Source organism: Zootermopsis nevadensis, unplaced genomic scaffold (genome assembly GCF_977971745.1).
Source record: "Zootermopsis nevadensis isolate Lab colony 2312 unplaced genomic scaffold, Znev_1.0 Znev_ptg000024l, whole genome shotgun sequence".
Taxonomy (NCBI): domain Eukaryota; kingdom Metazoa; phylum Arthropoda; class Insecta; order Blattodea; family Termopsidae; genus Zootermopsis; species Zootermopsis nevadensis.
The window spans coordinates 4,104,180-4,127,116 of record NW_028259156.1 but is presented as its reverse complement, the minus strand read 5'-3'; the positions used below and the strand labels follow the sequence as shown (position 1 = coordinate 4,127,116).

Here is a 22,937-nt window from a genome sequence, read left to right as displayed (position 1 = left end):
ACAGTGTCTGCAAACAAGCAATATTTTTATTGTAATTTCTTAATGCATTTATTTCAGCCTTAGACATAAATGTAAACAATAGAAAACATTTATTTTCTACATCACTTTGTATCATTTTCAGAATCTGTACAGGAATCACTGGAGCGAAGGTTTGGACGCGTTGGGGGTCGGATTCCTGTAACCCCCTCTGAAGCATTCCAGAAAAGAATCTCTGGTGCATCAGAGAAAGATATTGTGCATTCAGGTCTAGACTACACAATGGAACGCTCTGCAAGGGTAAGGGCCCGTGAAGTATTATTAGTAAGTGGGCTTGGCAGCAGATGGTGCTTTAGCTTGGAGGTGCGGTTGATTGCCCTTCTTTCTTTCGTACTTCTGTTTCAAAACAACAAATAGCTTCAGAATTTGTTGCTTCATTCATACAGTCTAATATGTTTTCAGTGGTACAAGATTTGAAATTTAGATTGCTAGAAGTCAATGTTCGTGTTCTTCATTCTAACGCTCTTGTAAGTTTTAGAAATTAGACTTCTGTTGTTGTGACCGCTGGGGAGACCTAGACGTAGATGGGAAGATAATGTCAGGCGGGATCTGTCGGAGATAGGAGTTGAAGGAGACTGGATTTTGTTGGCCCAGGACAGGGTCCGGTGGAGGGCTTTGGTTAATTCGGTGATGAACCTTCGGGTTCGGTAAGCCATCTGGTTGGTTGGGTCCACTATTTGGGAAGCCTGAGGGGAAGAGACCTCTGGGGAGACCTAGATGTAGATGGGAGGATAATGTCAGGCGGGATCTATGGGAGATAGGAGTTGAAGGAGACTGGATTTTGTTGGCCCAGGACAGGGTCCGGTGGAAGGCTTTGGTTAATTCGGTGATGAACCTTCGGGTTCGGTAAGCCATCTAGTTAGTTAGAGAAATGAGATGAACCATAATTGAACTCCGTAAAACTAGAAATATATAAATAATTCACTGCGGCTATATACTGCGTATATTATGTGCAGGTGCATTCACATGCACCGCTTTGCCATGTTGCTTTTCGTCCTTCATAAAGTAAATAACATAATTAAACTGGGAAAGCTGAGTAGCAAAACAACTTATGTCAGTCCAATCTCTCGATACTGACTAAACTTTTTTTCATAGATACCCACATTTATCGCTTAATGTTCGCTTGGAAATAGTAAGCTGCATTGTGACCCGTCAAGAATGCCCTGCACAATCCAATTTTGCGTCATGTCGTGTATGTACGATAGAACAACTGCTCTGAACTAATGACCCAACCGTAACGTGATAATCCACATTTCTGTACACTAATGTTTATAGACATAACAGTTGACAGTAGGTAACTATTTAGTACGACGACCCTTGTGTGATTACGTACAAATTTTCATTTCTCTGTTATTTTTACGTCAATGTTGCTGGAACATTTGACAGTCTAGTAGTTTTTTAGTTGCTTTTTTCAGGAAGTTGTCAGTTTTGCTCATAAAGATTCTTCATTATGTAAGAATTATATTCCCCTTACAGGCCATCATGAAGACTGCAATGAAATTCAATCTTGGACTAGATTTGAGAACCGCAGCTTACGTGAATTCTATCGAGAAGATCTTCACAACGTACAAAGAAGCAGGATTAGCTTTCTAAATACATCAGTCCATTATATCATGTTAAGAACTAATTTCTTTTACCATATTTAGCAAAATCAAACATTAAATTTTTGTAATGATAATTCAATAATTTATTTTGTTTCATTTTGATGATTCTCGTGCTTCAGGCTGCTGTCTTGTCGTCTATTTTCCTTTTTTCTTACGATAATTTTGTGAATGGTATTTGGACATTGAAATGTTTAACTCACGAATTATGCCGAGTACTTTAATTATTGAAGAGGTTGGTTGGAAAAATTGTTTCCTTGTTTTGATAAATATGGTAAATTATTTTCAGCTGTAGAATGAAATAATATTTAAGCCTAGATCCCATTGAAGTACATACATTACTGTAGTGTCAGTAGAATGTTGTCTGCTTCTTACTTAACTTTAAAAACAATATTAATGTTTTATGTGGTCTACTGTATGTAATGATTTGATTTATGTTAATTACATATAACAGTTTTGTTGTACATTTAAGATATTGTATGGAAGCTGTTGCTCTAATTGTTCGACAGTACTTTGTGATTTATAATTTGGATATTACTTACAATAATTTATATTTGTTGCAGTAATCTACTTAAATAATCATGTGTAATTTATATGTTGACTCAGAATATCTGTAGTGTTTTTCTTGTATTCAAAGATATCGTGGCAGCGAAGTCTGTCTCTTGGTGCAGTGATCAGCAGCAAATTTTGTGTTTTGAAAAATTAGCATAATTCATATCATATTATAATCCATTTCAAAACATTTAACTACCATTGTATGTTATAGAAACTGCCAGGTTAATACAATGAACTATGTTATATACGTGCATTTTCCTGACTTTGAAAATTTACAATGAAGGATAATCATACAGTATTTCCTTTTTTGATTAATTATATGGTCGTGAAAAAAATGTACAATTTTAAATTTTGTGTTTCCGGTGCTTTGAAAGCAGTTCCATTAAATTTTATGGTTTGCACGCCGTGGATCAAGCGCGATTCAGTTGGCCATGTGTCAAACTAGCATAGCTCTAAACTATTAGCTCGTGAGTTAAACGTCCGGCTTGCAGCCCCATAGTACAGGGGTTTAAATACTTTAATCCTGTATGACGAATGTTAATTATGCTTCGCATAATTTTGACATGTATTCCTTGTGACTGGAGAATGTAATGTAGAATATTTTGGTGAGTTTCATTTTACTTTGTTACTATATTAGACCTCCATTTCTATCCTCTTGCACAAAAAGTAATATGATAATGTGAGATTTCAGGTTCTCGTGGTGGTAAGTATGGAGAGGGCTGTCGTTCGGGTTGTTGCGCTGTGTCTTCTTCTTCTTCTATGGCTCTCCGGTCCGTGTTCGGTCCATGGCCTCCTCAATTCTCCTCTTCCATTCGGTCCCCTGTTAGGACCATCTGTCCGAGGCTTTGATCGACGTTTCGAAACATCTTCCTTTTTACGGTGCAAGGTTGTTAGCCTTGCGACCAACCCCCAACGTGGAGGACCAGGGTACCTGTCTTAGTCTGACCTCTCCCCCTCGAACAATCTGGCTAGGGAGACCCTACCAGTAGCTCTTGGGGTCACTGAGGTACTCAAGCCCCACCACCACGACAAGGTGCAGGTACCATTAAGAGGGGTGTTGCGCTGTGTAGTCTGGTAGAAGTTAATTGACTTTTTAGAAGTGTTTCCTGCCTCCATCATGATAAATGTCAGTAAACTTATACCAGACTACACAACACAGAAGCCAGTCAGTCGTCTTAGTAAGATATCGTTCTGCATGTGTTACAGTGGAAGTTGATTCTAATTAACTAACCCTATGTAGCAAAGCCATTCTTGAGAAGTTGATAGTCGTTTAGCTGGTCAAGAAATTCCTTTCCTTTTATGGAACCCAAAGGTTCATTATCATGTTCAGAAGAGCCTGCCACCAGTTCCAGACCTGAGCCAGGTAAATCTGGTCCACATCCTATCATTCTAGATCATTAATATATATTTTAATATTACTTCCCACCAGTGTGTAGGTCTTTTGAGTGACCTCTTCCCTTCAGGCTTGCAGACTACAGTTTTGATAACCCATTGTAATGATTATTCTTTTGTTTTAATTTTCCATCAGTGTTCTTGTTTCTAAGATGTTTCCTCTTGACAACCAAACCTTTGCCACTGGAACCAAAACCAAGAAGGCTGTGCACTTGACTACATTTTTCTGTTAAGTTGTATTAATGGTTTTTTTAAACGCTGTTTTAGTGTGTTGCAATTTGAATTTTAAGCTAGAGTTAGAAGTTCATTATTATGATTTTTTAATGTGTATTAAACATTATTCAGTATCTCAGGCTTAATTAATGATGCATGGCGATTTAAAAGGAGTAGGGGAGAATCACATAACCTAATTTTTCTTGATAACATTTATGTTTTAGTTCGATAGCAAAATGCCTCTTGATTATTATGTTTGATTACAGACTCCATCCAGTAAAGTTCTTCAGAAGCAAACAGTGGCTCATCTAATCAAGAAATTCCCTGCATTTTTATGGAAACTGAATATTAATTACCTTGTAGGATTTGAGATTTCACTGTGGTGAGTCTGATGATGGCTGTCTTCTGGGTTGTTACCAGACTACACGGCACAACAACCCATAAGACGGCCATCTTCATTAATTACCTTGTTTACTAGATTCTGCCACTGGTCCCTCTCTCAAGCCAGATGAATTCAGGCCGCACCCCAATCCATACTTTGAGGTTACTTCTATTGGGCTGTACAATAGACTCCTGATTATCCGAGGTCTGCCAGGTTTAATCGAAAATTTAAAAGTAATTTATAAATTGTTGTAAAAGCTAGAATATTTAAAAAAAACAATGGAATAAATAAGCTGTCGCCCTCCGTGGACTAGTAGTTGGCGTGCCTGCCAGTGGATATGGATTTTTAAGGGTGATAAAAATCCGTAGTACAACTTCCTTCAGAGGGGAAGCAACGGCCGGCGGTCCCATATCGTAGATTTACGGCGTGAACGAGATGTTTCGTAAGCAAAATTGAGCGGCCATTTCTCACCCGTGTCTCTCCTGATTCAGTAATAGATGGCTCTAGCAGACAAATCTGGATTGTGCTGAAGCAGTGGGCTTATCGCTCACTACTCATAAATGCACAGTTCAAAGCCAAAGAGACCTCACACATGGGTGGAGGCCAAGGGTCGACTTGGGCTGTATCGCCATAGAAGAAGAATGAAAAGCTATGACACTATTTCACGTGTTAACATAAATCAGTTATTGCCGAAATCTGAAGTATATTGCAATAGAACATTAGCAGACCTTTAAAAACTGTTGATAAATATTGTATTAAATGTTATATAAAATTCTTTCTGTTATTAGTAAATATTTCGAAACTTTTTGTTGTGTAAGTCTGTAAATGAACTTGCGTATTTGTTATATTTGCGTGTTTTATTTAATTTTTGCGGATTATTCGGAATAATATATTTTCCAACCAACCGTTGTTATTGGGAGTCCGTTGTATATGTATTAGACCAATGGGATTTATATTTATCACTTCGAAATTTGCGTAAGATGTTGAAGGGGGTAATACCACATTCAACTACAGTACGATGAAACGTATAAAGCGTGTTATGCCTGGAAGAGAGTATTTGTTTACTTACATTAGTTTAATTAACAGAGCTGTTAACACTTCTGACAAATATAAAGCCTCTTTCGCTATGATGTATGAATCGCTGCTATATGCTGGCGTTAGCACTTGAAACTTCATTGAAAATAGGTTTATTATACCGCTGTGTTCAGCATGGCGACACTCCAGTCCGATTACAGGCACTTGGCAGCCAAATCACAAATGATTTTGCAGAGCACGCCACCACACTAGCGTCTCTTGCAACACAGAGGCCCAGGTTGGAACAAGTGAAGAGAGAATCGCGAAGATTTCACGTCACGTTTGTATGACAGAGCTGAGCGCTGTATGTAACAGGTTAAAAGTCGAGCGTTGTTGAATTGTGTTTTAATGACTAGAGCGAGCCTTTCATGCGTGACGTGTTCTCAAATGAGTTTGCGTGCAAGAGTGATGTGATAGAGGGCGTTACTGACAGAATGGAAATAGTTTAGTCGTGATTGATACTATTTATCTGCCAATTATCCGATGAACGTTTGTACGACAAAAGACAATTACATCTTGCATGCGAAGGAAATTAAAACTATTTCTGAGGTAATTATTTGACTTTTGATACCGATATATTTGCCGGATATTGCAGTAATGTAATAACAGGTATATTAGAGGAAATAATAATAACTGATGATAATTGTACCGATATTTTTATCCACTACCAATACTTATTATTGTTGTTGTAATATTACATGATCCCTGATAATGGAGGCAATACGTTACTCTGAAACGTCGGCAACACAGCTCACGTCCACACGGTGAAAGCAGACAAAAGTAGGACTGACTTAGTTTTAAGTATCGTCGTCGTCAGGAACTTTTTTTGTTATAAATTCAAATTAATTTTCCTATCACTTCAGAATCGCTGTTCTGTATTCTGTGCTCGTTGGATGGTGTTTGGGGATTGATTATAGATAAAACTGAGAAATTAGCCGTCAAAAATAAAGGTAAATTCTAAAGTAATACAAACAAAAACATTTCTATTGAAAGGAGAAATAAATAAGCATAGTATAATAATTAGAAAATAGAGAGATTTTAAAAGCAACAAAATTACGTATAACAATAATCACATCGTATTATTTAACCAGTTTGTTGTTCTGTCAACAATTACTTTCCGACATAATTGAATGAGTAGAAAACTATGTTTAAAACATATGTTCGTGTATTTCTCTACAAATTGTGGAAACGCAGTTCCCTTGTCAGTTTTCAAAACGAAATAATAATAAAAATAAAAGCGGGCAAGAGTCAATGAATAAATCTTATGTTTCAGTCGCCAACCAAGCAAAACTGTCTGTTGTTTAGATGTGTTTATGTGTTCTTATAGCAGGTAATTAACCATTGGTTTATAGGCAAGTGCCAAACTCCAAGGTTACAGATGTCCGTCGGCTGTGCAACTTTGATCTCACATCAGTAATGGTACCGTAAATTATATAATGTATATAACAAGTTTCATAAAACAACTGAATAATGCCACTGCCCCCAAAGGCTGTGTTTCAGCGGTCGTCCAGTCGTCCCAATTCGTAACTCTACAGGTAGACGTAAATTCTCTCAGTTCACACTCTTCGCAGCTCTTTTGTGTCTTAATTTGATCCATGTCCTGATTGGATTGATCATCTACGTAATTTAAGAAATAATATATTGCAGGGTCTTCCTTGGAAATCACAGCATCCACAAATGTCTGTACCTCACGTCTCGGTCGAAATATTATAAATATAAATTTTGAAGGGAAAGAAAATATGTTGGTAGACCTGATAAATTAATCGATTTTAATCATGGAGGAACTAAAAATTCAGTTAGTCGTCAAATCTATTCGAAATTTCCTAGCTGATGCAAATAATGTATAAGAACAATAACAAAACTTGTTAAGATGAGCATATTAGTATCGCCATATCTGTCTGTCTGTCCGTCCGTCCACATGTAAAAACTCGTAAACTGCTTATGGGGTTTCTACGAAATTTGACATTGAAAAGTTTAACTCAAAATTGTCCCGACAGATTCCGATTTTGGTCAAGATCGGGCATTTTGAATGAAGATCTACATTAATTTTTGTTCACAGAATTGATTGGGTAGCGAATTATAACCCGGTTAATTCCCGTATATCCACCACGAAGGTAAAATTCTGGCGAACACTTCAGAATTTTTAGTTTGTGTTTACATATCTTAACGTGTTAATTTGTTCGGTGTTTTTCAGGAACAAATCCACCGCGTAAATGGAGAAATTATTTTCTATGCAACCTCGTGAGGTGAAGGTGAACCCTTGGGCTGAAACTACCTCGATTTCAAGTCCTCTTCGTGTATGTTTGTTCTCATCTTACGCTTTAGACGGAGGTGACGTCATTGGTGAGGTAAATCAGAAAGAGACGAGACGAGACGAGACTTGGCCCATACGACGTAAGCAAGCACGTATGTTTATAAACAGCGACAGACGGGCCTATATTGTGCTCAGTCGTTGGATAGCGCACTATCAGCGGGGATAGGCGAAGCCAAGCGTACACAGAGACTCTCTGCGTATCGAAAGGGTAGATGGTAGTAGGGGGGACGTCATTTGGATTGGCATCAGTTGCTCACAGCGAGTCGTGGAGATCGGTCAATTTTTTTTCTGACGAAAGGATATTTTTTGAAACCAACCTGTCTGTTCCAACAGTATAATGGTGAGTCGTGTTATCAACAAGAGAATTTTGAATTTAAGTTATCCTGTAACCTAGTGTACCTTGTTGAAGTGTTATGAGAACGTAAATACATGAGAAGTGAGGGATTTAATAAAATCTCGTATTACTTTTCATGGCTCTTAAAACATGAAAATATTACGATTTTCATATGTTTCCTGCTATTTAATTTGCACAAAAATAATATCTATTAGAATAAAAGTAGTTATTTCAAGTGGATTTATTCAGACATAGAACCATAGATGGCAAATTCGTTCGTAAATTGCTTAAATTTTAAAACTCTTAGTTTCACATCCGTTTGATACAACTCGGCTTGCTTATTTTTACTAATTATTGGTAAGTAAGTTAAATGTGAAGGACGAATAATTGTAATTTTAATTTTAATTTATGTTAAGACTTGATTTTAAAGGAAAAATAATTTGATGGCCTGCTAGAGGATGATTTTGATAAATTTAAATTGGAAGAATCATGAAGTAACAAATCGGATTTTGGTCAGAATTTGCTTGAAAGAGTAAAAGTTCCTATTTACGTTTCAAAGATCTGTTACGTCTACAAAAAAGTCCCTCTTATTACCACTACAGATAAGACTTGGGGCAAATTGTGCTATTTATTTTGACATGGAACTTATAAAGAGAGACTGGATGATGAATATATCGAGATACTGAACATTTAAGTACTCGGTATACATATTTACCACTGTCCTGTAAGTGGTTAATCGTTATGGGTTTTTTTTTTGGTAATGAATGTGGTTTATTCGAGCAAAGTGCTTAGTTGTGCACAATTATGTCATAGATTTATTACGCCGTATGAAAATATTTATTGAAAATTGTTTTCATAACTTCAAGGACGCTCTTCTGTTGACAGTCGAAATGAAGTGGAAAGCCGTCCTTTAACTATGGAGGTCGGAAGATACTTCTTCCTTCAAGTGTCGTGTAAACATATTTGGTCAATGTCAACTGTACGTAGCTTAGCGTAGTACCCACGTGGTTAAAAAGAAAGTTTGAAAATGAAGTATAGGAATAATTTACAGTAAACTTCCGGTTTGGTTGAGAAATTTATTTTACCGGATAATTGAACCCCCCCCCCCCCCAGATGATTCTTAAAAATGAAAGAAAAACCACGAAAATGTAACAAATACTCAAGTTTTTTTTATATAGACACTACTTAAATTTTTAAAGATTTTACTGGTGACGTAAAGGATTTTAAATAAAATTTAATAACTTCGTGTATTTTTCAAAGAAAAGGATTCCAGGATAGTAAAAATGTTCTATTGTCATAAACTTCGGGTTTTAGTAACAGTTGGTTTATATTAATACGTTAAATAATATAGCTTATTTATTTCTTTACTTTTAAACGTTCTAATTTTACAACACATATTCGTAATTAATTCTTAATCGGGAGTCTACTGTATATATCGATTTTGACTTTGAGAATGTAATTTTATCAACTTGCTTTGATTTTGATGTTTGCTGGAAATGGTGAAAGATGCAAACTAGAAGTTTATTAGTGGTTTTTAAAAGTAATGGCAGTTTTTACAATTACGTGATGGGTCCTATAGCAAAGAATATTCGGTCTCTGGAAAAACCTCTCAGTTACACAATGAACACATCACATTTTATCTCTCTACAACCGCGATCACATGGGTGTATATTAATTAATTTAAATCGTTAGGAATTGTTTGTTTTAATAGTGGGATTAGTAAATCGTAATTTTAATTTTCTGGTCTGGTGAATATAATTAACTCATTAAATCCTAGTGCATTTACTGCTCTAGTAATTAATATTTCTCCGTTTTACAACAAAGTGTATTTGTCCCACCCCAAAGACTGTCAAATTTTGTCTGTCCGGTTAGCAAAATTAGGGATCGTAACGAAATATTGGATTACGAATATAATTGGCATGTAATCTTGTCCAGTTAATGTTTTCATAGTGTAGTACTTAATTTATGACCAGGAATAACTGTGTTTTACTTTAATATCTCTTTTACGTACGTAGTGAAACATCAGTGTTGAGTTAGCTTTAGGAAAGAGATGTGATGTTGAAGTATTTCTGTTAAGTATATTATACATTAGTATGGGAGTTAATTTAAAGAGTCGATATAAAGGAAACTCTTTAGACCAATCGATTAGGGTTATTATTTATCTTATCGATCTAAAAATAATTTCAATTTTTCTTAACCTCTTCTATTCATAAACGAATCTGTGTTAACCTGACAGTCGTAGTTGAGATCTGAGGTTTTCACGGTGGTGCAAACGTGATTTGTAATCTTCTGGATTGTGACGTCTTGTAGTGTAATTCTAAACTGTGGTAACCATCTACAAGGTTACACGGCATCACAATATAGAAGACCACAATCCATACAGTCATTTGTCATTCGCCTGGGCGCTGTATCGATTAGCTTGCGATACATAGTTAAAAAGTGTAGGCACGTATTCAAACATTGGACTTCAACAAGCGATCTTTGGATGTTAAACGGAATGTTATAATTGTAATATGATGTTATGTGATGAGTAATTGCTGATGTTAACTAAATAAATCATGCTGAAGTTACGTATAAAGTTGATTCATTTAATTCTTTTAACTTTTGAAACAAATTCCATCTTCATAAATGAAAAAAAAAAACATCGTGATGAATTACATAGTTGTTCTATTACAGAAATAAATTCTTAACAAGAAACCAAGCGTAATTAATAGCAGGCAGTGACTCATGTCAAATATTTAATTAATTAAATATACCAGTGTTGGTATCTCGAATTTCATTAACAGTTAACAGAATTTTAGCCATAATTTGCGTGAATTTTGATACAATGCTATAAACTGTCTTTAATACGTCTGTATGTGTGACTGAAATAATGAAATTTTCACTTTAAATGGTCCTGGCACGTATAAAACTGGGACAGTCTATACATTAATACTTTTACCAAAACATTTCCTTTTCTGCAAGCGTATATAATAGCAAACCGAATTAATAAATTCTAAGTTGTTATTGACAGTATTGTAAATATTACAACCATAGTTTTTATTTCTCTAGATATAAGTTACATTGTAAGATTCTATCGCTTTATAGACGCAAACTTGTAAAATTTAATTTTAATTTGTGGATCTATATTTATAATTGTAGATTATGATATCTGATAGAGATTAATTATAGTCTTATTTTTAAGAATCGCCCCAGTTTGATTACGGTTAGGTAGGTTATATATTTTTAAATAGTGGAACGAATCAAATATAAGGTTACCATTAAAAACGCAACCTCATAACGATCACGTTTAACGGAACAAAAATTAAACCAGAACCACTTAGCATAATTTGTATCTTATATGCGTCATGTTTGTGTTTGATTAAATATATTTATTTTGTACAGTCTATACACAAACGTTTGAAGTTTATTGGTGTTGTAAAAATTATATAATATTAAAACATTTTATTGTGTAAAATATTATATTAGCGCTCTTAGCGCTAATATAATATTTTGCACAATAAAATGTTTTAATATTATATAATTTTTACAACACCAATAAACTTCAAACGTTTGTGTATAGACTGTACAAAATAAATATATTAAAACATTTTATTGTGCAAAATATTATATTAGCGCTAAGAGCGCTAATATAATATTTTGCACAATAAAATGTTTTAATATTATATAATTTTTATAACACCAATAAACTTCAAACGTTTGTGTATAGACTGTACAAAATAAATATACTTAGCATAATACTTCTTACTTAAGGTATGAAAACCTTCAGAATAGTTGACATCCATTTTGGATACTTTCACATTTATATCAGACATGGAACATCTGTAATCTAATCTTGGCCCCGACAATTTTGGTTTCTTCCATTACAATTCCAGATAAGCACGACTGTCGATAATATTTTTTGTTACCACAGAAACGAAAGTGGCTTTAGCCCTTAATATGTACGATAACATAGTAGAATGTCAGCTTGAATACAGCGTCCTCTGCCTTTGAAGTCGCTCATGTAACCAAGCAACCATTACAGCGCGTTCTTCCGGCTTGTGACGGTGAAGCCGCTAGTTCTGGTAATGAACGAAAAATAGTTCAAGGGTTACCAGACCTTCCGGTATTGCTCACATTGTCTTCTTTTATAGTTACGGTGGGATGAGACTGTTTTTTATAGAACTGCAGTTGCTAAACGCTCCTTTGTTCATCCCCTCCCTCCCCAGATGATACATGATTCGATATAATGGAAAGTTACTGACAGGTGAAAATCGAAGGACTTAGGAATATATCCAAATTCTACCTTGTCCATCAGTAGTACCACTTGGACTGCCCTGGGATCGAACCCGGGCCTCACCGGTGAGATTAAATTTTTACCTGAGCGTTTCTTAAAATTGTCTATGTTGTGACACAGTAATATAATTACCAGTACATCATCTTCGTCATCAACACGAATGAAGTTCTTTCAGATGTAGTTGTCGGAATTAAGTCTTCATATGTTGTTGTCCTTTATTTCGGACGTTTTATTTAGTGTACTGATACTTAATAAATTCTTGTCTTATATCGTGTTGGGCAAGGCCGTGGTCTAGGCAACACGGAGTTTTCCTCCGTGGCATCCCAACAATTACTCCATTCACACACAGAAGAAGGCAATGGCAAACCACTTCTGGATCATCTGCCAAGAACGTATATGAACAGGTCCCAGTCCGAGAAAAGGATGGAAGGATCCTGTTCATATGGACCTGTCGTCAGACAGAACACTAAATAATAATAATAATAATCGTAATTATACGTTTACAATTTACCATTTACCATTTTGTATATTGCGACCGTCCTGAGGAAAAGCATTTTTGCCTTCTCTGTTCTTGTCATACTAAAAAAAATAATTAATTAGCATAATATTTTGTAGACACAATTCCATGGTTTTCGATTTCGTAATTATCTGCTGAATTAATTACTTTAAAGAGTTAAATTTTTAAAACACAGAATTAAACACTAAAGCTGAATGATTTTTCTATCGCGGCTCTGAATCAGTAACGAAACATTTGCTTCGAAAAAATAAACCAATTTGACGTGCCTTACGTAAACGTTTCTGATAAGATAATTGAATTTTAAAAGTACGAGTCAGCCTTTAATAGATAAAGGTGTATGATTTGTTACGAGAAATGATTACAGAGTTACATAATAAGACTAGAATATATAGGTCATATTTTTATTGACAGAACACGAGCATTGCTTGTGGGAATCGAAGAACGAACGACCAGAAACAATGTTTAAAGCCAAAGCTCCTCTGAATACTAGTTAAGAATTCAGCCCGTACCTCAAAGTAAACACCACGCTTCTCCATTACGCTCTTTAACTTAAGCAGTGTCCTTCCCCATATATTTTGGCTCCTGTGCAATTCTATGTTATATTAACGCCTTTTCTGCAGTCTAAATATTGATATGCAAATAAGCGGTATTCTAATATAATAAAAATTATTAATATTTTGTATCTCAATTGCGTCATGTTTGTGTTGATTTCAATACATATATTTATTTTGGCCGTCTATACACAAACTTATTAAAATGAGTTGTTAAATTATTATAACATTCACAATATAAATATAAAATATATAAAATACGTTATGTTATGTTTTGATGCTCTTTTTATCGTATTACGATATTACATTCTTGGCATCTTCATATTAGAAACGACATGTTTCGATGTACTAAGACATCATCTTCAGGTTATCAATTCTATTAATTTTATAAACTATTATATACTAAGCTGCGTTGCATTTATTGATTTTATGCGTTTGTGAATCCATTCATCTTCATGATTGATTTGGTTTTAATGTTTCGTTGTTTATTGTCATGTTGTAATGTGTTGTATCATGTCTGACACCGGGAGACGATAACCTGAGTATCAGGTAAACATAACATAACGTATTTTATATATTTTATATTTATATTGTGAATGTTATAATATTTTAACAACTCATTTTAATACGTTTGTGTATAGACGGCCAAAATAAATATATGTATTATTAATATTGCTGTATTTTTATAGACACTAAAAAGTTTAAATAAATTGGTACAGATGATGATACCTGAGTTATTAAATGATTCTGTATCATATTCACAGATGTTCATAGAATTTGTGTTAGAATGCTTTTTGGATGTTTTTACACCAAATGGAATATGTCATGAGAATGATTGTCACTATTTTGCGTAAGATATTCAGCATTTCCTCTTTTAAATCAGCAGTATCTCGAGGTTATTTTGTTTATAGGGTTTAATATTAGTACAGAAAACATTTAATATTTTATAAAGTGTCTTTTCTATTACGTTATGAACAGATTATATCGAAGGTTTTAGCTACTTTGCCCCACATTGGTCTTCTGAACCCCGGCAGTAACAGAATCCTTTAATGTGGTTTATTTCCCTCTCATTCAGCCTGTAAATACTTCTCCCTCTGTAGCATCAATTTTAAAACACAGGAGGGAGCATTGATTGTTCACTGCATGTGAACTGGATGTTTTGTAATGTTGGTCACTTGAACGACACTTGTAAATTGTAGTGTGAAGACCTGTAATGGCGTGTATGTGAGATATTTAACACATCCTTGTGAATTTTAAAAATTTAAACTTAATATCGGTTAAAGCTTCACCCATCTTGAGATTTTCAAAAAAAAAAAAAAAAATTGTTTTGTTTTTGTTTTTAGTTTTCGTGGTAGGTTTGCAGGATGATTTAGACCAGTGGTATTCAACCTTTTTTTGTTCGCGTACCCCCAGATATAATTTCTCTTAAACTTTGTACCCCCAAATTTGTTGGTGTGTAATTCAAGTTATACATAGTATATAATCTACATCTAAAATAAATTAAATAAATTACATTACTGATTATTCAGTGTTTATCATAAAATAATATATATTTGTTTTTAAATTTCACGTACCCCCTAAGATGTCTTCGCGTACCCCCAGATATAATTTCTCTTCAACTTTGTACCCCCAAATTTGTTGGTGTGTAATTCAAGTTATACATAGTATATAATCTACATCTAAAATAAATTAAATAAATTACATTACTCATTATTCAGTGTTTATCATAAAATAATATATATTTGTTTTTAAATTTCACGTACCCCCTAAGATGTCTTCGCGTACCCCCAGATATAATTTCTCTTCAACTTTGTACCCCCAAAGTTGTTGGTGTATAATTCAAGTTATACATAGTATATAATCTACATCTAAAATAAATTAAATAAATTACATTACTGATTATTCAGTGTTTATCATAAAATAATATTTCTTTTAAAATTTCACGTACCCCCAGATATAATTTCTCTTTAACTTTGTACCCCCAAAATTGTTGGTGTATAATTCAAGTTATACATAGTATATAATCTACATCTAAAATAAATTATATAAATTACATTACTGATTATTCAGTGTTTATCATAAAATAATATTTCTTTTAAAATTTCACGTACCCCCAGATATAATTTCTCTTTAACTTTGTACCCCCAAAATTGTTGGTGTATAATTCAAGTTATACATAGTATATAATCTACATCTAAAATAAATTAAATAAATTACATTACTGATTATTCAGTGTTTATCATAAAATAATATTTCTTTTAAAATTTCACGTACCCCCAGATATAATTTCTCTTTAACTTTGTACCCCCAAAATTGTTGGTGTATAATTCAAGTTATACATAGTATATAATCTACATCTAAAATAAATTAAATAAATTACATTACTGATTATTCAGTGTTTATCATAAAATAATATATATTTTTTTTAAATTCACGTACCCCCTAAGATGTCTTCGCGTACCCCCGGGGGTACGCGTACCCCAGGTTAAAAATCACTGGTATAGATTATCTTAAATTGTCGATAGATGTCAGGGTAGGTTCAATTTTGCTGTAACACACCAAATATATACGAAAAAGGATCAGTTTGAAAAGGATGTCCCTCATTCTTAGTTCGGGAAATGTTTACTGTTTTCGTTTTCAAAAATTTACCTATAAAATACCCTCCGAGTCATCTGGGGGCCACACACCACAGCCTCCAAACCACCAATTTTAAACCTGAGAGTGTGATTTAGGTATAAAAATATTGAGAAAAACTGCTTTACAGTGTTGTTTAGAAATGGTCAGTTTGAATACAATTGGAACGTGATTTTAAATTTAGATATCATTTGTGCTAGCAACTACACACATTTGCAGGATGGTGTTAATTAAAAATACCTGGACTTAACCATTGAAAAGCTGGAATTTAATAGAATAGACTCAAATCTATTACAAACACATTTGTCATGTTACATTTCCTTCTTTCTTGTACATAAGCCTGCTTATTTCAGCGTAAGAGTTAAAGTACATTGCGAATTTCATACGTTTCTTTACATGGAAATTAAACTTAATGTCATTAGTTTATATTCGAGCGTAATGTTGTGAAATTTAATTAATTATTCGGTTTTTGTCCGTCTAATCACAATTCATATTTAAAATTTACAATTAAGATAATTAAAATATCATTTTATGTTCCTCATCGAACAATCGATTTACATTTGGAACATCTTTTTACAACATGTTTCGGTTTCTATATAAACCATCTTCAGGTGTAAAAGATAAAATTATAAACTTAAAACCTAATTACAAATGTTCCAATTGTAAATCGATTGTTCGATGAGGAACATAAAATGATATTTTAATTATCTTAATTGTAAATTTATATATGAATTGTGATTAGACGGACAAAAACCGAATAATTAACTAGTATTACTATTAGCCATCTTCATACAACTAATCAATGTTACATGCTTTAGTATATTATTACATATTTGTGTTTATTATTTTAGTAACTACATGTTTCGGAGAAATAGTACATCATCAGGAATCGGTTATTTACTTAACTGTTATGATTATATAGTAAATAGGTATAAAACGTATGTCTAAAATATTATAAGTGTAATATCTCATTTCAACCGATGAACGTGGATTGTTTTAGAGAATTCGTCACTGAGAAAAATGTTTGAACCCAGCATAACAGAAAGTATCAGAATGTTTGAGAAAATTGCTTAATAAATTAATCTATAACCTCCATCCAGTATTATTACGATGAACAAATCGAGAAATAGAATGTGAGGGTTTTGACAGAATTCATCTGTATCGTGATGGGCCCTTGTGAACACTCTAATGAAACTTGGGCTACATGAAAGGGTTTGAAACTGTTGTTTTTAAGGGCTCTTGTCTATGGAGATATTACGTAGGTGGTCTTGGTGATACCTTTGTGTTAATAAGTGCTTTCTCAGCTGTTATCTGATGAACACAAAGCTTTCTACGGCTCTAGAAATCGGATCGGCTTCTGTGTTCGAAGTTTATTTTCGCTGAAAGTGATTCACTTATTACTGTACATTTATAATTTAATATTTTAATATTTTCCGTCAAATCACAATTTTAATAAGATAATAAAATATAAAATATTTAAAATATCAATGTTTTATTTATTTAAACCATTGCTTTACAGACTAATATTGAACATCAGATGAACCACGCCATATATATAAAAAACAATACCTTCGTTCTAATATATAAGAGTAATCTGATAAGAACATTTCAATAAACTGCATAACATTGTAAATGATTGTAATTCGAGTTTTAAATTTTACCAATCTAATTTATACCTGAGGACGGTTAAATATAACCGAAACATGTCGTAAGAGACGTTCCAATTTGTAAATCGATCATTCGATGCGGAACGTGAAATGATATTTTAAATATTTTATATTTTATTATCTTATTAAAATTGTGATTTGACGGAAAATATTAAAATTTTAACCTAATTCACAATATGACGCAAATATACTACCTTATTTATAATTTAATTAAATAACTATGTTGGTATGACTGGTTCTGAGAGTCATGACTCAATTCATGTGGGATTTTAAGACAGGAAGTAAAGTCCTTCGTTTCTGATACATCCAAAACCATATCCTGCTCACAATGCTGCTTAAATTTGCAAAGTGCCATATGGTTTTTAAGTCGTACAGATACAGAATTAAAGATAATACTTATTATGGTAACGCTGCTTAGTATTTGATGCTAGAGGAATGTAGATCGATTTCAGACATATCTCGATATAATACGTTATATAAATGTATTCCTTCCTTTTTATGAACTACGTCACACGGTAGAAAACATTTCACTAAAAATTGTTCCAGAGTTATGTCTGCTGTCAGATTAATGTAATGTGATGCAAAGAAAACTTAACAATTCGTTAATACTGATAAAAACTAGTAGCCAAATGCCTATACTTTTTAAATTTCATAATAGCTTTTTCTTTAGTTCGTACTTAAAGTTTAAGCCACGGTGGTCTAGCGGTTAGAACGCTGGCCTTGTAATCCTGGGGTCTCGGGTTCGAATTTATAACTTGTGTTGGGCAAGGCCGTGGTCTAGGCAACACGGAGTTTTCCTCCGTGGCATCCCAACGATTACTCCATTCACACACAGAAGAAGGCAATGGCAAACCACTTCTGGATCATCTGCCAAGAACGTATATGAACAGGTCCCAGTCCGAGAAAAGGATGGAAGGATCCTGTTCATATGGACCTGTCGTCAGACAGAACACTAAAATAAAAACTTAAAGTTTAATCATAATGTGGTTGGACTCCTTACGATATAATTTGAAGAGGGGGATATGCAAACGTGTAAAGTTTAGTTACAAATACTGTAATTAGTGGAAGAATACGAGATGCTGATTGTTAAGGCTGAAGGTAGTGATACTTAAGATGTCTGCATAATTTTAGGGCTCCGGCCTCAAGAATTTCTTTGGAATCGAATTTGCTCCGGTCAGCACTCCACTGGAGCGGCGTCTGCAGACTCTGGCAGCATTCGCCTGGTTCGTGACGTTAGGATTTGGACCAACACTTTGCATACTGTTCATGGCGTACGCCATTCTGTGCACACGTTACAGCATACTGGCGGTCCTCTACATTCTGTGGATCTGGTACGATCGAGGCATCAGCAACAAAGGTGGTAGACGGTAAGTGACAACCTAGGGATTCCAATTTATACAAGAATAGTAATTTCTTCTCTGCAGACTTTGGTGTGTGTTCAGATTCCAGTCGAACATTAACCAAAATCATTTTACTGATCAATTCTAGATTTTATTTGACGATTTATCAGTCGCCCATAGCGAGTCCGCAAAAGCCCCACGTTTGGTGCCCGGGGCATCCTCCGTGTATCTATAATATCCTCCCCTCCCTGCCTATGTTAGACCAACGCAATAGCCTGTTAGCGGAAGGTTATTACTGCCAGAGTTCCTGTTGACAGGAATGCTAGACGGCTGGAGGGGAACACAATTTAGAGGGGTGTCAATCCATTCCTCATATTTTAGGTTGTGTAGTGTCTAGTGCCACGGTGGTCTAGCGGTTAGAACGCTGGCCTTGTAATCCTGGGGTCTCGGGTTCGATTCCCGGCGGTGCCCGAATTTATAACTTGTGTTGGGCAAGGCCGTGGTCTAGGCAACACGGAGTTTTCCTCCGTGGCATCCCAACAACTACTCCATTCACACACAGAAGAAGGCAATGGCAAACCACTTCTGGATCATCTGCCAAGAACGTATATGAACAGGTCCCAGTCAGAGAAAAGGATGGAAGGATCCTGTTCATGTGGACCTGTCGTCAGACAGAACACCAAATAAAAGTGTCGAATGGTAATTATACCGTATCCTAAGATTTGCCACACATCATACCTAAATATTAAACATTTAGCGATAGTGGTACATTAGTTAGTCAAAGTTATTAAACAGGAAGTTAAATGTAAATTTAGTTCCTCCGCCATATTGATATTATGGATGGTCAGATTTTAAACTAAAAACATGGATAGCCTCCAAGATTGTCACATTTCGTGAAAGTAAATTTCATTGGGTTAAAAGTTAACATGGTACCGGAAACCAACTTTCTTCATAAAATGATGTAGGATTTTGTGAAAATATAAGGAAGTATCTTTGGTGTAGTGACAGTCACCCAAAGACTGCATTATAATTAAATGTCGAAACGTCACAGGTATTAAATTTACCTCAGACGTTGGGTGCTGCATTATGCCTGCCTGTATGTGAGAATTAGATAAGGTACTTGTTCATTGCTTGTGCGTTGTGATGTTCTACTTAGCCTATTTACTTTTCTGCAGGTCCGAATGGGCCCGACGCTGGGTCTGGTGGGACTACCTTCGTGACTACTTTCCACTGCGCCTTGAAAAGACGGTCGAATTGGACCCCACCAGAACGTACATGTTCTGTGTGTTCCCACATGGTGTACTGAGCACTGGGGCATTCCTAAGTTTCGCTACTGAAGCAAGCAAATTCAGTAAACTGTTTCCAGGCCTCAGACCATATCTTGTCACTCTTGCGGGACATTTCATTATTCCATTCATCCGCGAACTGTCTCTTGCACTTGGTAAGCACAACGGCAAGGTGTCAGATATACCAACATTATTTCTGCATTAAGCTGAACAATTGTTCACAGAGTAAGACATGTTTTTATGATATAGTGTGACTATTTTTCATCACAGTGTGACAATGTTAAAAACCAATGAGAACCTCTGATTTAAGATTCAAGTGTATCTGAAAAATTTTACTGTGTAGGAGTACTCGTTTTCGCTGTAACAGTAAAACATCGGATTAATTACGCCGAACCTGAAATGTGCTCTTTGACAGGTGGCTGCCCTTCGTCGGTGGAAGCATTGAGTTACGTGTTGAGTCGACCGGGCAATGCCGTAGCGTTAGTTGTAGGCGGTGCATCGGAGTCATTGGAGTGTCGACCTGGAACGTACAAGATCATCTTGAAGAGACGAAAAGGTTTCGTAAAGCTGGCCTTAATGCACGGGTAAGAAATACAATCGATTCTCGTAACTTCGTAAGACATTACAAATTATTTTTCGAAGTTGGTAACTAGCTGGATCAAAAGAGCTGCATTCGTTTGTAAAGCATTTTTGTTGAAGGTGCTTGAATGAAACTTGACGAAAGGTTTCTACTTATCATAGTGTTGGGATAGTAACGTGTTGTGTTTCAACATGTTAACTTTATAAATGAGTTTAACTGCAGTGCTATAATGTTTAGCAGCTAGATTCATCCACTGTTATAGCCACCACGTGTGAAACGTTTTATTGTCAGAACGTCCGTGAACATTAATGGTCAGCATCAGTTGTTTTCCTTGTTGCATAGGACTCCTTTGGTTCCTGTGTTCTCATTTGGTGAGACAGATCTTTATGATCAGGTGAACAACCCCAAAGGTTCATGGTTACGATGGGCCCAGGAACTTTGTAGAAAGATGACTGGGATTGCACCTGTTCTTCCTCTTGGTAGAGGCCTCTTTCAGTACTCATTTGGAATAGTTCCACATCGTCGGCCAGTCACCACAGTCGGTAATGTAATTCTGACTTCAAACTTTTATACTGAAATTTGCATCACACATTGGGAACATTTGTAATGAGAGATTCACTTACTTGGTAGAATCTTGTCTAGATCTTGCAAATGGGAATAACATAAAATGTGCGCTTAACCTATACAATAGGATTAGAGAGAGGAAGGCATTTACACAGGCTCTGTAAAAGACTTGCTGGGAAAAATTAATTTACTTCAAATTAGTGTATACATGGTTCACATAAGTACTTTGTTATTTCTGTCAAGAATTGTACTAATTATTTAATATTATGACATGTTAGTTTAATACTGTCAAACACCAATGTAGTACCTTTGTATATATTTCCACCCTTGCATTGTGCTGTAAAACGCCTGAGATCAGAAATTTTCTGTGTGATTTCAAAGGGAATCCCCTAGAAAAGTGCCACCCATGCAAGCTGCCATCCACCAAAATATGTGGCAATACAAATGTACCCTAACTGATGGATTAGTTTTTATCAATTATTAAAAAGTGATGTTTATCTTGTCACTGCACTATAATCCTACTTAATTTAAATGCAGTTATTTATTGAAGAGTAAAAACATAGCAAGTCAGCTCAATTGATTCTAGGAGTGATGAAATATAAATTTTAAATAAGTAAAGTTGGTTTGTTATTTCAGTTGGAACACCGATACCAGTTGAGAAAGTTCCTGAACCAACAGAAGAACAAATAAATAAACTACACCAAAAATTTACTGAAGAATTAAGAACTTTGTTTGAAACAAAGAAACATATGTACCTGACAAACCCCACATCTACCGATCTTCTTATTGCGTGATTGTTGTGTGGAGTTTGAAATGATTATATTGTTGAAGAGATTGCATCTTGTCTGTTATTTACAGAGTATAATTTGGGACCAATGTGTATGTTATATTACATTAATTAACAATGTTAAACAGAGTATAGAATTAAAACACAAACTGAAAGCATGATGCTTAAAGTTTCTTTGCATGACAATTTGTAGGGAGTCAAGTGTATTGTTCGATTCTTGTTAGGTTAGGTTAGGTTAAATAAGGTTAGATAATGTTTTATCAAGTCTGCAGTTCATAATATCGTTAACTAATTGTAGCATTATAACTATATGAATGATGCTTTTTTGTTTGGCTAAGAATCATTGAGTTACAGCATGTTTGCTTTTACTGGGGGGAAGGAAAATGTATTAAATAACCAGATAGGTAAACTAGCTTCTGTCATGTGAGAACTGAAGTTTTCATGATGGTGAGGATGACAGTATTATTCTGTGTTTTGATGCCATTTAGGTTTATAGGTAGATACAAAATTTTTTTAGAAACATTCTGAAGGATTTCAGTCCTGAAGATGGAGGTAGTATATTTCTCTGAAACATTGGTACCTATTTGTGAATCTTTGACATCAAAACCCAGATGATCATCATCATCGTCAGCTTGTATCATTATGTCACCACTGCACACTTAATTCACATGTATATATCGGGTTTTCATAAAAGTTAGGTTAGTTTTAATTGCATATGATTACCTAACTACACAGCAAACATTGCCGTGTTTTTGGTGTCTGAGTTCAGTAATCTTGGGAGACTGACAGTCATTTTAAAATGTTTTCACTATTTACATCTTCGACATCCAAGAC

The 22,937-nt window shown here is 34.8% G+C and overlaps 2 protein-coding genes and 1 long non-coding RNA gene across 4 annotated transcripts in view; 2 read left to right on the top strand and 1 right to left on the bottom strand.

The window, feature by feature from the left end:
* Gdh (glutamate dehydrogenase, mitochondrial) overlaps nucleotides 1-2,437 on the top strand; it is a 31,336-nt gene extending 28,899 nt beyond the window's left edge. For both annotated transcript variants that reach the window (XM_022071949.2, XM_022071952.2), the window contains exons 8-9: nucleotides 122-276; nucleotides 1,513-2,437. In XM_022071949.2, coding sequence (XP_021927641.1) covers nucleotides 122-276; nucleotides 1,513-1,629 — 272 coding nt within the window. In that variant the 3' untranslated portion in view covers nucleotides 1,630-2,437. The remainder of the gene's footprint in view (nucleotides 1-121; nucleotides 277-1,512) is intronic.
* LOC147872681 (uncharacterized) lies at nucleotides 5-5,622 on the bottom strand. Its single transcript, XR_015536776.1, has 2 exons — nucleotides 5,249-5,622; nucleotides 5-4,385 (listed from the first exon to the last, which is right to left on the bottom strand). It is a non-coding gene; the product is annotated as an uncharacterized LOC147872681 (long non-coding RNA).
* A 1,817-nt stretch (nucleotides 5,623-7,439) lies between these two features.
* On the top strand, nucleotides 7,440-22,259 carry LOC110833649 (2-acylglycerol O-acyltransferase 2-A). The gene is made up of 6 exons (XM_087354836.1): nucleotides 7,440-7,907; nucleotides 18,678-18,913; nucleotides 20,062-20,327; nucleotides 20,588-20,756; nucleotides 21,095-21,294; nucleotides 21,953-22,259. Exons 1-6 carry the CDS (start codon nucleotides 7,905-7,907, stop codon nucleotides 22,108-22,110), a joined length of 1,032 nt encoding a protein of 343 aa, XP_087210962.1. The 5' UTR covers nucleotides 7,440-7,904; the 3' UTR covers nucleotides 22,111-22,259.
* Nucleotides 22,260-22,937: the final 678 nt, after the last annotated feature.